Source organism: Schistocerca americana, chromosome 1 (assembly GCF_021461395.2).
Source record: "Schistocerca americana isolate TAMUIC-IGC-003095 chromosome 1, iqSchAmer2.1, whole genome shotgun sequence".
Lineage (NCBI taxonomy): Eukaryota > Metazoa > Arthropoda > Insecta > Orthoptera > Acrididae > Schistocerca > Schistocerca americana.
The window spans coordinates 791,425,458-791,442,978 of record NC_060119.1 but is presented as its reverse complement, the minus strand read 5'-3'; the positions used below and the strand labels follow the sequence as shown (position 1 = coordinate 791,442,978).

The window sequence follows — 17,521 nt, the reverse complement described above, 5'->3', positions numbered from 1 at the left end:
CAGTTCACTATAAGTGACTGAATAAAATTCAGACCGACAACGCCATGTAGGCATAGGTCCTACATTCGTGATCTAAACTGAAGTTAGGCTCGGGTTGGGATAGGATCATCACGAATTTACCGTTATTAATCAGCTAAGCAACGGAATCGCTCCGTCTCCAAGACAACTCTGATTTGCCATTAATTCCGAATTAAATGAAGTATCTAGGCCGGATATGTGATTAATGCAGCAGCTTATTTACCTAAAGCACAACTGACAGTTTTGAAGACTTTTGAAAGAGCATTGTTTACTAGGAATGAAACTGCGTTATCAAGTTTCGGCAATACTTTCAAGCACATGCGAAGGAGAGCAAGTGGAAGACGGTCCATCTATCGTGTTTTGCATACAGATTGGAACTATATTTCTATTTAGTTTATAGACTTCCTTTTAACGCAACTGTAAGGTACTTAGCTGCGTTAATTGTTAAATAAATATATAAAAACACAGTATCGGACGGGTTACGGAAAGTATCGATATATATCGAATGACTTAGGTAATCGATAGCGAATTATGTTGACAGCTTCACAATATTTACAGTGATCACGTTGTTTATGTTTGTGAAAATTAGCTGTTCCTCACATTTATAATAGGATTTCATATCTGTCCTGACGTTAAGAGTGGTTCATATAAACACAGTGCGAAACTAGACGGTTGACTTCTTAATTGATAATGTGTAGTTAAGTGTACAGTTTGTTAGCATGTGTGACATACATTTTCCTAAATGAAAACAGTGTGTAAAGACCAGCTGTACAGTATAAAGATACACGATTTCGCAAACATAACAGCGGTGTGCAGAATATTCCAAGTCATTTTCCGAAAAGAAACGTACTTTACGTGTTCTCGTTTCTTTACAATAGATTATATTTTGCTTCCACATTAGTGAAAATGGCAGATAATACGGAACAGAATTCGGAGTTATACGCGGCGAGTGAAGATGCAAGCTCACTGTGTGATGAAGATCGTGTGAGGAAACTGTTTCAGGCTTGCGATGGTGATGGAGACGGCTACATTGACAGGTGAGTGCCATATTGCAAAAAAATAATTTCTAACTTCGCAGCACGCAGTGAAACGTAGCTGGTCCTATAAGGGCATGGTTTTTGCAGTTGTGGTTTCTTCATGTTTACTTCTGTTAGTAGAGAATCTACATTTAGCACCGCTGTAAATGGTTCAATAATACCAATGGTAGGGCTTGCTGGTACATAAGCAGTAGTGCCAGAAAGAAACATTCTGTTATTAATGCGGTCCCTTCTACATTTGCACTACAAAGGATGTTCAGTTTCTTCTTGTCTGAATCAAGTACCTTGCCCAACTGTCAGTTGCTTTATCTTCTCAGAAATATGAAGCTGTAAAATGCATGAGTGAAAAATTGGTTTTGCAGTCACCTCTAGCAACATTTGCAAGAGTTTTGTCTTGTGTTGTAATGTCTGCTGATAATCTGTTTGTTTTAGAAAATATTAATAGTGCTAGATTGGTTGGAGTATTATATATCAGAAGAATGTGTTTTAGCCATACTTAAGCATTCAATGTTCCATTACTGATCAACGCTATTTTACAGAATTCTGTTAAAATGGGACGTATATAATTTATTTGTGCCGAAGTTATGCTAACATGTGCAAAATAAAGGTTGTAGAATATGAGTGTGGTATCTCAATGCCAAAGCTGAACTTTGCATAGCCAGTAGTTATGTACAATTTTATTCCAATTGGAGATACTATTAATGATCTGTACATAGAATCTGACAGTGTTGTTCAGCATGTTTCATTTTCAGTATAATTCCAGCAGAAATGAAAAACAGTTTGATAAACCCCAAGTATTCAAATCCAAGTTCAAAGTTTTTCTTGTAGCATGCACCTGGTTTGTACAGGAGTGCCTTTGTAGCATTTCAGAACTCTTCTCTCTGTGTTACCTATTTGTATAATCTAACACAGTTTTTACATTAATTCTTTTCTTTATAAATCCTGTAATCAGCATTTTGAAACTATGTCCTGATATGTTCCATGACATAGTAGCTTTGGCTTGGGGCTATATGATCTCATGGAACCTGATACATAAATAATAATGCAATGGAAATTGAAATATCTAATAATATTCCTTTACAACAACAAAAAAACAGGTATGCATGAATGCAGAACAACAAACAGTGCTAAAATCCAATTACAAACAAAAAACATATATTTCTGTGTATCTTTTCTACAGCCATCAAAATAATTGGTTTGATTTTTAAATCTTAAGTAAATCTGTCCTCAACCTGAACATTAGTTTGAACACTGCAGTGCTTTCCTAGACAAGGTCATATTCAAGGGTGTACCTGGCAAGGGGCAGGGGACCCAATTCCACACATTTAATACATAAAAATGGTTGATGATAGAGAAAATCATATAACCAACCTTGATTAGACCCCATATGTTTATAAATGTGTTGTGCAATGTTCTGTTGGAAACCACGCCATAACACCATAAAAAAGCAGTGAAGATGAAGATCATCTGCAATACTATCATCTGACTCTGCCATTTATAGTAAAATTTTACATTATTTTGGAGCTTTTTGAGCACAGTAATTTAATGTGGGTACATTTGTTTGTCAGGTTGTACTAGCAGTTTTATGGCTTGAAGCAAGTCTGTTGCCATAATTATTATCTTTGATAGCAGTCTTCAAAAGTGTTAATAGCACATTTATTTAATTTACATTCTGTTTGATATATTTTCTTATTTTTTGGGTAAATCTGTTGACATATATTCATGTCCTTATGATGCCCACATAACATGCACATAAATGGTTATTTGCCATGTACCACTCAATACAATTTCAATAAAGATCTAAAGTTTTACCTCCACTAAATTCCAAATTAATAGTTGTACTGAGAAAATAATTTGCAGATTGTACTATGTAGTGGTAAAAAGGAACTTGACATAAACATTGTCAGTTAATTCTAAGTTTCTCTGTTATATACATTTAGGTGTGTTAATGTGTCCAGCATTAGTGATGGAAGCTAATGCTGTGTTTTGAAACAACTGCAGAAGTGGAAGAACTGCTTGTAATGTTAGAGATAAACAATTTTGAAGGCACTGGAAGATGGTGCAGCCGTATTAATAATATAATGATTGGATAATGTAGTATGCAAGAGGCTCATACACTACTGTCCTTTGTGTGCTGCATCAATAAATGAATGATAATGGTGATACATAAACAATAGCTGTATTCTGCTGGGAGCTCATGAGATTTCTGCTTGCATGTGTGCTACTTAGAGGTTAACAGGTGTGCTAACTCATAAATGGTAAAATGACAGAAAATTTTAATTTTCTTCCAAGTTATCAAAAAAAAGCCCTCATCAACCTGAAGATGTACTGGAACACCAAAATACTATTGGAGGCAGTATTGCATTCCTGTCCTCTTGTCATTGGACCGATTGGCCAAGCCAGACACCCAACTTTGCAGTCTTTTTTTTTTCAGTAACAAATTATTGCCAGAAATGAATTAAACAAAAGTGACAGAAACAAATTTGATGGACCGATGGAATTGTTCACCAGACCTTTGGGTTTGTAGTCCTGCACGTAACCCAGTCAACGACTGAACTGCACCATTGTGATGTGGTTCTGCGAATTGTTACATCTAGCTTCGTTGTGTGGAATTCTGCAGTGGCCCATGTAACAGGTGTAAAAAGTACATAGGAAAACAGACACTATATGATGACGTTATCAATGTGAACACACACGTGTGAAAGAATGTACTATTATCAACTCTTCGGGTTGTTTTTCCCAACGGTAACGGCGACAGACAAATTCAAAATTTCGTGATGTTTTCTGTGTGTACGCACCACTCAGAACATCGTTAAGGGGACTGTTTATTTAGATTTCGTGTTTAATATTTTCTGCATTCGTTTTTTAGTTTGAGGTTGGCGGACATAGTGACTTATTATAGTCGTCTAACACGGACGACAGTCTCGGAATGGCCAAGAATCGCTACGGAAATAGGAAAGTATGTCCATTTCCAAGAAAATATCATGGCGTTTTGTACATGTGATTTGGGGTTGTAACAGAAAGCTTTAATTGCAATGGCCGGACGTAGATTTATGGTGCAGGTGCCCAGAGTTTGGTTTTTGTAGTTGTCCTAAAATTATTTTCGGCGAATCAAAAGTATAGGTTAAAGGAAAAGGCCTTTGTCTAGTCTGACCTTTGACTCCATCATTAATGACGTTGTCGTCGGAGAGACATTGCACCATAATTTAAGAAATGAAAAAGAAATTGTTCAAACCTCCCACCTCGATATCACCATAGGAACTCGTCAGTGATGAAATATATAATTCGTGGAAGTGATAAAGGCCTTCACTAATTAAGTAAATGACTTTTATTGGGTTTACGACAGTGGTTGCTAGAACTGTCGGCAGCAGGAATAGTTTCAAAAGAAATGGGAGCTTTATTATAAATGTTGTGACCCAAGAAAGTTTCGAAACCACAGGTGCTGTCTCAGGTGTACGGCAGTTCAATGTGAAGCACCAGTTCTGCTGTGTGACGATTTATGCATCGTTTCTGTAAGGATTAGGGAGATACGTTTTTCGCAGAGTACCATTTTACAAAATTTATAGTTGTTTTTCACAAGCAATGGTGTACACTGACCTACGAGGCAGATACACACCAAAAGAAATGTTTAACGCAGGACTCCCCAAATTGTTGAAAATCAGTATCTCGTAGTCTGGCCGACGATTGCGTGTCATGAGAGCATGAGAGGCAGGGTGAAGAGAAAGTGGATAGCCACTTCTTTTTTTTTTTGAGGCGTTCACGCGTTCTCTTAGCTTTCGGGAACGAGGCCGCCAGTGATCGTTTCCATGCGACCTTCACGAACGTCCTATTCTTCTCAACGAGCGAGACAGTACAGCATTAGATATCAGGCTTGTGTCCTGCATAATTTTATATCAGGCTCAAATTATAGCTCCTCCTGTCGCATTTACATTTTGCGATTCTTTCTCCAAACGTTGTAGGTGAATCGATGATGGTTCTTTCAGTGAGGCGTTACTAATTACTACTAACGTCTGTGTCAAAACGAAGGAAGTGTTGTGGGCGAATTCACAGCAGTGATCAGTTTATCCCCACAATTGTGTTTCTAGGCAAACAGTGGTCCTGTTAATCATGCTAGACATTTTTCCAATTGCGGGGACAATCTAGATTAATATGAAAACAGAAGTAAAAAACTTCAAACTGCTACAATCGCATTTGTAGATCATTACTGGTTTCGGCAAACTATGTTGCCATGTTCTGATCTGTAAAGCATAGACCGAGCTGTGAGCACAATATGGTTATACAAATCAGGTGGGACACACATCTTCATAACTCTTTTTTCTAAGTATGGATATACAGGGTGATTAAAAACAGAGTTTATAGGCTGATGGTATATCGGCCATACAATAAGTATCAGTAATCACATAGGAACCGGGGGTCGCAAACACCACGAGAGGGCCTGCGGTCACAAGACCGAAGCCTTACAGCGAGTGTCCTATTCACTGATGAGACTGCGTTCTCACCCGAGACTGTGATGAACGTTCACAACCTGCATACGTGGGCCGATGTGAACCCACATGCTACGCGTACGCACGCCTCACAACGCAAATTTACCCTCAGAGTGTGGCCTGCCATCGTCAGAGCCTTTTTAATTGGACCGTATATTCTCCCGGACCGACTTGATGGCCGCACGTGTCTCGTATTCTTGCGAGAGGATTCTGGGAGGACATGTTGAATGATGTTCCCTTGTCTATTCGTCGCCGCATTCGATTTCAGCACGACGAAGCCCCCGCGTGTTTCAGCAGCACACCTGCAGTCGAAGTTCCTCGCCAGCCACAGTGGGCCAGTCGCATGACCACCACAGTGGATTGTTTCATGCGAGGGCCTTGTGTATTAAACACCTGCTGCTTCGCCTAAGGACTTAGTGGGTAGTATTGTTCCTGCAGCAGGATATCTTCTAGGAGTTACATCAGTATCTTTGATGGTCGGTTGTATAAACATCGCTGACTGCAGATCAAATTTGGCATTAGATCAGAAAGTGAACGATGTTCTGGAGTCGGCTCTATTGTATAACGCGAAACTTCGATTCCCCGAAGTAGGTTTAGGTTTGATTTTAGGAAGCACATAACATGCTTGGCAACATGGCTAAAGTCAGCTATCGATTCGATTATTGCGCTTCGACCGCAGATATTTATCGCAATCAAAAAAGGAGCGATCGTCAAGCGTTTCTCAATACGAGAAAGATTTGCTGCTGGAAATTGTGTTGGACCAGAATAAAGATATAACTGAGTGAAATAAAGTTACTGTGATGAATAACGTAAAGGCATGGAGAGAAGTTGCTGTTGACTGTAATTCTTTCGTTAGTCCGATACCTTACGGACAACTCTGCAAGCTGTTGCTATATCTGATTTAAACAGATTACCATCCACTATTTGAAAGATTCCTGTGGCGTAATCTTAAGGTTAACAGCAACATGCACAATGCAGTCAGTGGTTGGTTTCTCAGATTGGTTCATCAGATAGTCTGTGAGCCTTAAATCCAACTACTCTACGGTACTTTCCTCCAAACGAAACCTCAGCTTAAATCACTTGTTATTTAAATCCAGGTGTGGATTCACCCTATCACGGAACGTACGGGCAGCTCGTTGGATCTCGTCATCGTCGTCCTCTGTGGACACATCTGAATGCTCATATATTTGTAAAGGAAGCGATGTAATTCACATCACATAGGGTTACTGCACGCAGAATTTTCTCCAACAGTGGTCCAGAACGCTCGGAAAATGGAGAATATGGTATGGCTTTAGTGGTATGGAATGGCATTGTGAAGCTGTTATAGTTATCTTTACGACCGAAAATGTAGAGAAAGTAATAAGAAATGGAAAGAAAATCAAGAATTGACATGGACTCGAACATGCGGTCTTCTGCACGGCAGTGCACAACGCGACCTCTGAGCTACCAAAATGTGTGAAACATACACTCCTGGAAATTGAAATAAGAACACCGTGAATTCATTGTCCCAGGAAGGGGAAACTTTATTGACACATTCCTGGGGTCAGATACATCACATGATCACACTGACAGAACCACAGGCACATAGACACAGGCAACAGAGCATGCACAATGTCGTCACTAGTACAGTGTATATCCACCTATCGCAGCAATGCAGGCTGCTATTCTCCCATGGAGACGATCGTAGAGATGCTGGATGTAGTCCTGTGGAACGGCTTGCCATGCCATTTCCACCTGGCGCCTCAGCTGGACCAGCGTTCGTGCTGGACGTGCAGACCGCGTGAGACGACGCTTCATCCAGTCCCAAACATGCTCAATGGGGGACAGATCCGGAGATCTTGCTGGCCAGGGTAGTTGACTTACACCTTCTAGAGCACGTTGGGTGGCACGGGATACATGCGGACGTGCATTGTCCTGTTGGAACAGCAAGTTCCCTTGCCGGTCTAGGAATGGTAGAACGATGGGTTTGATGACGCTTTTGATGTACCGTGCACTATTCAGTGTCCCCTCGACGATCACCAGTGGTGTAAGGCCAGTGTAGGAGATCGCTCCCCACACCATGATGCCGGGTGTTGGCCCTGTGTGCCTCGGTCGTATGCAGTCCTGATTGTGGTGCTCACCTGCACGGCGCCAAACACGCATACGACCATCATTGGCACCAAGGCACAAGCGACTCTCATCGCTGAAGACGACACGTCTCCATTCGTCCCTCCATTCACGCCTGTCGCGACACCACTGGAGGTGGGCTGCACGATGTTGGGGCGTGAGCGGAAGACGGCCTAACGGTGTGCGGGACCGTAGCCCAGCTTCATGGAGACGGTTGCGAATGGTCCTCGCCGATACCCCAGGAGCAACAGTGTCCCTAATTTGCTGGGAAGTGGCGGTGCGGTCCCCTACGGCACTGCGTAGGATCCTACGGTCTTGGCGTGCATCCGTGCGTCGCTGCGGTCCGGTCCCAGGTCGACGGGCACGTGCACCTTCCGCCGACCACTGGCGACAACATCGATGTACTGTGGAGACCTCACGCCCCACGTGTTGAGCAATTCGGCGGTACGTCCACCCGGCCTCCCGCATGCCCACTATACGCCCTCGCTCAAAGTCCGTCAACTGCACATACGGTTCACGTCCACGCTGTCGCGGCATGCTACCAGTGTTAAAGACTGCGATGGAGCTCCGTATGCCACGGCAAACTGGCTGACACTGACGGCGGCGGTGCACAAATGCTGCGCAGCTAGCGCCATTCGACGGCCAACACCGCGGTTCCTGGTGTGTCCGCTGTGCCGTGCGTGTGATCATTGCTTGTACAGCCCTCTCGCAGTGTCCGGAGCAAGTATGGTGGGTCTGACACACCGGTGTCAATGTGTTCTTTTTTCCATTTCCAGGAGTGTATTTGGTTAGTGTATTTCAACACACTTGCTGTCCGCCCCCGGTAGCAGAGTGGTCAACGTGACAGACTGTCAACCCAAAGGGCCCGGGTTCGATTCCCGGCTGGGTCGGAGATTTTCTCCGCTCAGGGACTGGGTGTTGTGTTGTCCTAATCATCATCATTTCATCCCCATCGACGCGCAGGTCGCCGAAGTGGCGTCAAATCGAAAGACCTGCACCAGGCGAACGGTCTACCCGACGGGAGGCCCTAGCCACACGACATTTCAACACACTTGCTTATGTACTCTTTATCAACACATGTGGAATTGTCATAGCAGCTTAAGGACGTGTTCGGTAGTCAACAATTTAATACGAATTGCATAGCTACTGCTACTCGAGCCGAAAGAGGACGTATGTAAGTGATGTTGAATCGTTGTTGGCTCTGTCAAAATTCACATACTTGACTGTTCACTGCAAATATTTCGAATTTTCCGTTCGTACCCTACTGCTTTTTGTTTATAAAATACCTTTGAACTATTCACATAACTTACGAGTTGTCTCCCAAGAGCTGTTACGAGACTGATCGTTAATTGCACACTGTAGCCGATACTTTCCTCAAGGGGGGATGTAATCAGTGCTTAATTTCTAAACTTTTAGGTGCCGGAACGCGCCCCCTTCTGCCATCCCCCCCCCCCTCCCCTCCCCGCCACCGAGAGAGACTTGTGTAAGACTTACAATGAGAAATCATTTTTGAGAAAATACTGTTCTGAAATTCAGGTTTTTAAACCATAATATCTTATAATAGAAAACATAACACCACAAGGTTCCAATATAAGCAACAGCTGCCACCGCCTGCCGCGGTACCATTGTCACTTTGCTCCATCGTTCAGCTTAATAAAACTTTGGAATGATACTCAACTTATCTTGGGTATACTGTACCTGCACACACACACACACACACACACACACACACACACACACACACACACAACAGACACCTCCTGCCCGTCACATCACGTTGGCGAACCATTGTCATGTTCACATGTGCTGCAGCGGCAAATTATACTTACGTTGTGATTTAATACACGTGTACTATTTCAAATCTACGGTGCTGGGAGGTGCCGGAACGCGTTCCGGCCGAAATTAAGCCTGGATGTAATGGATATTGGTCCAAAAAAATCGATTTTACAAAAATATTATTTTGTTGTTCTACACTGTTTAAACTACGTTGTGTGCGAATTTTATCTTGATAGCAGCTTTAGAAATGCCTTTAAATTGTTAAACTGATTAACTCTGCACTGGCGACCACTCCCACCTTTTCCGACATTTTGGAAACTGCTTGCTTCAGCGGAATTTTTGTCAGTGTGAAGGCTATTTTCTTTCGATATCTTTAGCTGACATCCATATCTCTGGCTGACATATATATATATATATATATATATATATATATATATATATATATATCTTTGCTTATAAACTTTCTTGCATGTGGTTCATTTGCGTTTGACAACACTAACACACATTAGTAGGTGGAAGGTTGAATTCACAAACCTTTACATGAAGTCAAGATTTATGCATAATGGGTGGTGGAAAAACTGTGTTTAGGAAACGGAGGTTTCATGGAAATCGGTTTACCAACAAAAAAGAGGAAGCAGCTCGAAATGAAGAACACAAGCTCTCAGCTTAAGCATCGAAACTTTGAACAGGAGAACTGTACGGGTGCGTGAACGATGTTGATATGGATGCCACTGCATTCAGACTTTTTGGTTAAGAGGTTCTCTGCCAGGCGATAAAGTTGTCATGTTCATGTGTTAGCTGTAAAAATACGGAATGCATGATTGTTGTTGAAGAAAGAAAAGTGGAAATAGCTTGTAATTTTAAATTAATTTGTAATTCGCGTTGCTATGAATTTTCATTTTCCTTCTCCAAAAAAACTAACACTGGTGCCTATGAAAGCAATTTTAGGTTATCATATGCCCTGAGATCTCTTGGACAGGGCAGGTAAGGAGGCAATTTATTGTGTGGGTTTGTGAACATGCCTCCACCTTGTGCAAGGTTTGAAAAAATGAATAGTGGAATGTCTGATGCTGTATGCGATACTGCCAAAGTTTCTGTGAAGAAAGCAGTGAAGGAATTGTTGGACTTAAACCAAAAAGGAATAGATCTTGGGGTAGGTATTCATGACAGTGAATCTCCTACAAATGTTACTGGCCTGTGTGTGTTTGCAGATGGGACCTGGATGGAAAGGGGTCACACATCTGTATATGGAGTTGCATTTGTTATTGGTATTGACTCAGCTAAAGTTTTAGATTTAGAAATGATGTCTAAATACTGCCACCAACGTGCAACAAGGAATATGCCGAACAATGAAGATATTGAGAAACTGTGTCAAGAAAAGCATGCAGTAGCATGCTGTAAAAATTATAGTGGCTCAAGTGGGGTCATGGAGGCTGCTGTAGTTGTGAGGATGTTATCCAGATCTGAGGGCCAGTATGGTGTTAAATACACTAAATACCTTAGTAATGGGGACTCCTCTTTGTTCAAGGCTGTAACAGGTAAAAATCCGTACAATACAACAATAGAAAGTTGGAATGTGTTGGATACATCTAAAAGATGCTTGGTGGTAGCCTTCGTCACCTGCTGAAAAAGAAGAACGATGAAGTACTTGAGAATGGAAAACCACTAGGAGGAAAAGGCAGGCTTACTCTGAAAGAAAGTGATTCTGTTCAGCTATATTATGGGAGGGCTATAAGGAAAAACACAATTTAGAGGGAATGAGGCGTGCTGTGTGGGCAGTTTTTTTTCCATAAACTATCCAGTGACCAAACACCAGTGCACAATCTGTATCCGAAAGACGATTGGTTTAAGTTCAGCAACAGAAATGAGACGTATTCACATAAACTCTCAATACCAGAACCTGTTATGAATGCAGTTACGCCCGTATTCTGGTTTCTTGCAAACCCTGATTAATTGAGGAAGTGTCTTCAAGCAAAGAGTCAAAATGCAAATGAAAGCCACAGTAATTTAATTTGGATTAGATGCTCAAAAAGGACATTCTGTCCACTTGAGGAACTCAAAATAGGTGTCTATGATGCAGTTTTATGTTATAATAACGGAAATAATGGAAGAATTGAAGTGCTGATGAGAGTTGGTATTGATGGTGCTGTGTTTACAACAAAAGCATTTTACACCGTCGACGAGAGCAGGGTCAAGAAATCTAACAAACCAGTGTTTTACCTGCAAATACAGGCCAGGGAGAAGAGATAAAAGAAACCTGGAGGATGGGGGGTATCAGTATGGAGGATTTTAAAATTGAGGTAAGTTTATTACGTGTAGAAGTATGAGAAGAAAATCTTTGAATCCCATTTTATCTGTTTTACATTTTTTACGTTATTATAAGCATTTTCTCAAAAAGCATATGCGCTAATACTATGAAATTTTCAGGAAATGCGTGTTGCTGTCTGATTTTTAGATGATCATATGTGGAAAAACTTAATTTTGGATGTCCAAAATTAAAAACTCTGTTAATGATACAGTTTGTACCATAAATTAATAACTATAGTTCAGTGGTCTTATAACGTTCTCAGGACACCACAATAAAATTTTCAGATTAATTGCATGATAAAAATTTGAGTTATGGCTTTTTATAAAAAGACAATAAAAAATTAAAAATACAAATTTGGCAAAATATTAATCCTGCATATTTTATTATATTTTTCCGTTTTGCTTAACACATGCGAAATTTTAGAGTTGTACATTAATAAATACTGCTGTAATGATTTTTTAAATAAATATTTACATTTTCCGTTGCATGCCCCCTTAACCTAGCCTTGCAGAGCGAAAAAAGTATTTTGAGCATCAGCGGTGTGGGAATGGCACAGTCGCATATTTACTTGCCATTTATTTTGTTGATAACAACTTTTTTTATTATTTCAGTTGGTATCTGCTGAAAACAAAAGTGATGAATTTTTGTGCCACTACACTTATAAACTGACGATTAGAACGGAACCTGACTGTGAACCGCGAATTTCCGCCAGTCAAATATTACCCGACCTCACGGCTATATGATCTAGAATTAACGTTTATACAACGGAGGTCTCCAGGTTAAGTTTGACCTAAGGCAATTTTCTGTCTTAACCTAAGGATAAATCCTTTATATAATCGGCCTTGAGAGTGTGCGCGTTTCAATGCAGCGTCGGCCAGGCGTGTCTCGATGCATCTGAACAAAACTCTTGAGCGTCTCCTGTAGTGGGCGTCCATTTGTAGCATGTGACTAAATAATTACAACGCCATTTAGTAGCCCCGGGTGGCATTTGCGACCCCCGGTTACTATGTGATTACTGGTCCTTGTTGTATACCCGATGTGTCGTGTCAGTTTGCAAACTTTTTTTTTAATCACCTGTATGGGGTAACTTATGCACTACACTTCAAATAATCTCCTCCATGTGCACAATATGCCGTGTCACATTGTGAAAAAGACATTTCAAGAACATAAAAAAATGGCTCGAGCACTATGGGACTTAACATCGGAGGTCATCAGTCCCCTAGAACTTAGAACTACTTAAACCTAACTAACCTAAGGACATCACACACATCCATGCCCGAGGCAGAATTCGAACCTGCGACCGTAGCGGTCGCCCGGTTCCAGACTGAAGCGCCTAGAACCGCTCGGCCACACCGGCCGGCAAAAACATAAAAGGCGTAGTACTTCTTGTATCGTTAAATTATATAATTGTATTATAAACAGTTTTATGGATCTGTATTTGTGCTTTGCTTTAGACGATACGATGTATTCCTGTTCGTTACTACTTCAGCGCCACCTGGTGTTTGATCATGATATTTGTAATGTTTACTGTCAAATCTCAGTCGTCATTCAACTGTTAAGCGAACATGAGCATGTGTACTCTGTACAGAATGCATGATATTTTGACGTATAGTGCGTAAGTTATATAAACACAGTGTGCTTGAATGATATTGTATGTTAACCGGGGGCCTAGAAACGACGAAGAGGCTTCGTCCCCGCCTCAGCCGCAGTTGTCCACAACCCCACGACGACTACCGCAGTCCACTTCACCCCTTCACCGCCCCAGACCGAACCCAGGGTTATTGTGCGGTTCGGCCCCCGGTGGAACACCCCCTCCCCGGGAACGTCACACACACACCAGACTAGTGTAACCCCCATGTTTGTGTGGTAGAGTGATGGTGGTGTACGCGTACGTGGAGAACTTGTTTGCGCAGCAATCGTCGACATAGTGTAGCTGAGGTGGAATTAGGGGAACCAGCCCGCATTCGCCGAGGCTGATGGTATACCGCCTAAAAACCATCCACAGACTGGCCAGCTCACCGGACCTCGACCAAAGTCCTCAACCCATTTTCAAAAAAAATGGCTCTGAGCACTATGGGACTTAACATCTATGGTCATCAGTCCCCTAGAACTTAGAACTACTTAAACCTAACTAACCTAAGGACATCACACAACACCCAGCCATCACGAGTCAGAGAAAATCCCTGACCCCGCCGGGAATCGAACCCGGGAACCCGGGCGTGGGAAGCGAGAACGCTACCGCACGACCACGAGATGCGAGCCCTCAACCCAGTGTGCTTACTTCTTGGTCTATGCTTTACAGATCCGAAAACGGCAATACGGTTTGATGACGCCGGTAATCTAAATAAATGCTCTACAAACGCGATTGTGGCTGAAGTTTTCTACTTTTGTTTTCAGATCATGTTGATATTTCACTTTTACTCTTCAGCTAGATAAATATCTTGCATAGGAAAACGTGTAGCTCCCAAAAACGCGCTTCCAGAAGGTTTTGCACTTCTTTTCCCAAAGGCAGGCCTGCCATCTTCCGTCGTAAGAAAACCGAAGCTACAGCTTTAACACCAGGACCGCGCAGTGTGTGCCGCCCCCCCCCCCCCCCCCCCCCCTCATGTAGACAAACCAGATATCCCTGGTATGTACATCAAGCCATCACAAGGATGGCACACGAGAGCGTTCCTTTCAGTAAGCATAAATGAACACGCAATGCAGTTATAGTGGATTGAGAGACACTGTCCAACTAAGCCAGAGCGTCATCTCTAATGACCCCCCCCCCCCCCCCCACTAATTGTCATTCAGACATTTTTTCTCATGTCGATGAGAGAAATAGATGGCTGTCGAAATTTTGAGTTTTTTCTCAGATTTTACGCGGCAATAGATCCAGAGGAAGGCGCCGGCGACGGTGACCTAAACGTCGGTTTTATTCTCTGTCAGCTATTTTACAATATAACGCGGCGCTATATGCAGAGAATTTTTATATTAAAAAACGAAAGTGATTTATTGAAGGATATAATCGCCTCGAGAAACTTATTTTCAAACAGAATATTAGAACATATAACGACTAATAATAGTGTGGAGCATTCATTCTTTGCCGTATTCGCAGTGGGCTACAAAGTATATAATGCGTAGATGCAGACATTATTTCGTAATGTCAGCGTTGTCGCTTTAATAGGATGGTATATGAATTGTTACACTAAAATGATTGCTGCTTTGATGTCCTTTACTAGCCTGCTAGCCCGTTAGATTCGATTGCCTTCTCTTGGCCTCATTTCTGATTTGTAACTGCCGTGGTTACCACACGTAAAGGACCTGAAGGCAAGGAAACAGAAAGCACGTAATATCGTACAGTGCGTTAGCCACAGGTATTGGGGAGCGGACAGGATGCGTCGCTCCAGTTTTAAAGGCCTTTCATGAGATCGCGGTAGGACTGTAGGTGCACAGTGTACGGGTCAACGAGATCATTGAGCTGTCCACCCTGTGGGTATCAGGCAGGCTCTGCGCTAAGGCTGGCGAACTGCCACTTATCATCCGGCGGCAACTTCTCCTGGTGTGTCTAAGATCCTCGCTGTTCTCAGTTCACCAACATTTCGTACTGTTCCTCGTCCAGCTACGGAATACCTTTTATCGAATCGTCCACGAGCAACAGGGCCGTTTGGGAGCCGTGTGAATTATGCCTTGGAATCACTTGGTGTGGGAAAAGTACAAAGCCAAACGCAGAGTTGGAACCCACTGTTACCGCCTGCAGGGGCCCAGAGAAATTTTAAATTTAGTGTCGTACAGGGGAAACTGCATTTCAGCATCTGTTTTTTAATACAATATTTTGCGACCTTATAACTGTATTCACGGATGGGTCTGAACAGCGGGAGTCCATTGGCTGCTGTGTTGTGTTCCCTAAACGCGCTCTCAAGGTCCAGTTATCTTGAGAATTGACTGTGTTTGATGCAGAATAAAAATGCTGATGTAGCAGACAAGGTGGCTTGTCGCGATAATCACATAGTTCAGTATGCCTTCCCCCTACATTTTATCACCTCACTGTCGAGGCACAGAGCCATACGTAGATGGCAAGAAGAATGGATGGCAGCGACAGCCATTAAGTTGCCCCTAGTAAAGTCAACATTTTAGCCATGGCGTGCCTTCTTCCGGCCACACAGTAGGCCTTCTCGCTCGTATTCGCGTAGAACACAACCGTATGACGCGTAGCTTCTTGCACCGGCGAGAGGACCGTCCAGTATTCGGTGTCTGTGGCGCACGGATTACAGTACGCCACATTTTAGTAGACGGTGTTTTATATTCAGACAAGAGGGCGGCATCTAATTTACCGACAGTTTTAGCGTCTGTTTTAACAGAAAATCAAACGCATGTGATACGACTTTTAAGGTTATGTGAAAAGTCCGACTTGTTCCCTAATATTTTTCGAAGAAATGTTTAGTTTGTTATCAGCGTGACTGGGCCCAGTCACATATTTCTGTGTACAGTATTTATTTTAGCTTTCCTCGTGGCAGTTTAATAAAATCTGATCATACTTACGCTGTGTCACAGGTTGTGACTGGGAGATTGTGTGGTTGTGCGGGTGACGGAGAGTAAGGTTGGGAGAGAGGAGAGAGTGAGAGTTATTTTGTATAACACACACACACACACTCACTCACTCACTCACTCGAACGCCTTCTACATAATCGGGACAGGCTTCGCTAACCAGTTACCCTGTGCTGAAGCACGAGTTCGGAATGTAGGGCTCTGCTTTCGGGACGTACGCTCCTGTAGACTATCTATTCGCCGACTGTGAAGGTCTTGCCGCAACGTGCCGCACTCCAGGCTGGTTACATACTATAGACTTAGGACGCGAACGTGTAGTTGTCAGAGCTTTTAGTCAGTCAGCAGTGAATGTGAAACCGGAAAGTGTTCATTCGAAATGGTTTTGTAATTTCAAGTTGGGTTTCAGAGTTCGTTACTCCTCCTCAGTGATTGCATTTGGGGATTATTCTCCCTGATGGCTATCGCCTTTCGTTAGTTCAACGAAGTCAAACCTGAAAATAAATCATCTCGAAGGTAAAATTGTTTCTGGACTTTTTGGAACAGACACAGCAAAAAATAGTTTCGTGCTCGGAAAATGACTGGAGAGGACACTTTCTGTATCTGTCATCACATGAGATGCACTTCAGAGACGGCCGGAGTGACCGAGCGGTTCTAGGCGCTACAGTCTGGAACCGCGCGATCGCTACGGTCGCAGGTTCGAATCCTGCCTCGGCCATGGATGTGTGTGATGTCCTTAGGTTAGTTCGGTTTAAGTAGTTCTCTGAGTTCTAGGGGACTAATGACCTCAGCAATTAAGTGCCATAGTGCTCAGAGCCATTTGAATCATTTTTTGCACTTCAGAACGATTGAAGAGGGCACCTCTTCTATCCATCAGCACATGGGACGCAGTTTGGTGATTCGTCCAGTGGGCGTCTGTAAGAGCTGTCATATAGTTCCTCTGTCGTTGGACATTATTTTGTCTAGGCCAGGATAATGAAGCCCAGCGTTGAAGTTCTGCTGACTGACGATTGATAGGACTGGCACATCCTGCAGGTCAGAATCAGTAACAGAAATCCTAACTAGTGAAGGAAGCAGTCGAGAGTGGGAGCCTTCCTCGTTGTAAACTCATCGCGCGTGTGCGAAAGAGACAGGTACGCTTTTTCTTCGCTACAAGAGAACACATTACCGGTTACCACTTGAAGGTAGAATGCTTTCTAAGCTTTTCGAAGGTGCAGAAGCAACGGCCAGTGGTGCGGTAGCTTGTCTCACCACAACGACGCACCTGC

At 42.7% G+C, this 17,521-nt stretch overlaps 1 protein-coding gene across 1 annotated transcript in view; it reads left to right on the top strand.

The window, feature by feature from the left end:
* Positions 1 to 553: 553 nt before the first annotated feature.
* Positions 554 to 17,521, top strand: part of LOC124612436 (colorectal mutant cancer protein) — a 602,106-nt gene continuing 585,138 nt past the window's right edge. The window contains exon 1 of the mRNA XM_047140650.1: positions 554 to 1,055. Coding sequence (XP_046996606.1) covers positions 925 to 1,055 — 131 coding nt within the window. The 5' untranslated portion in view covers positions 554 to 924. The remainder of the gene's footprint in view (positions 1,056 to 17,521) is intronic.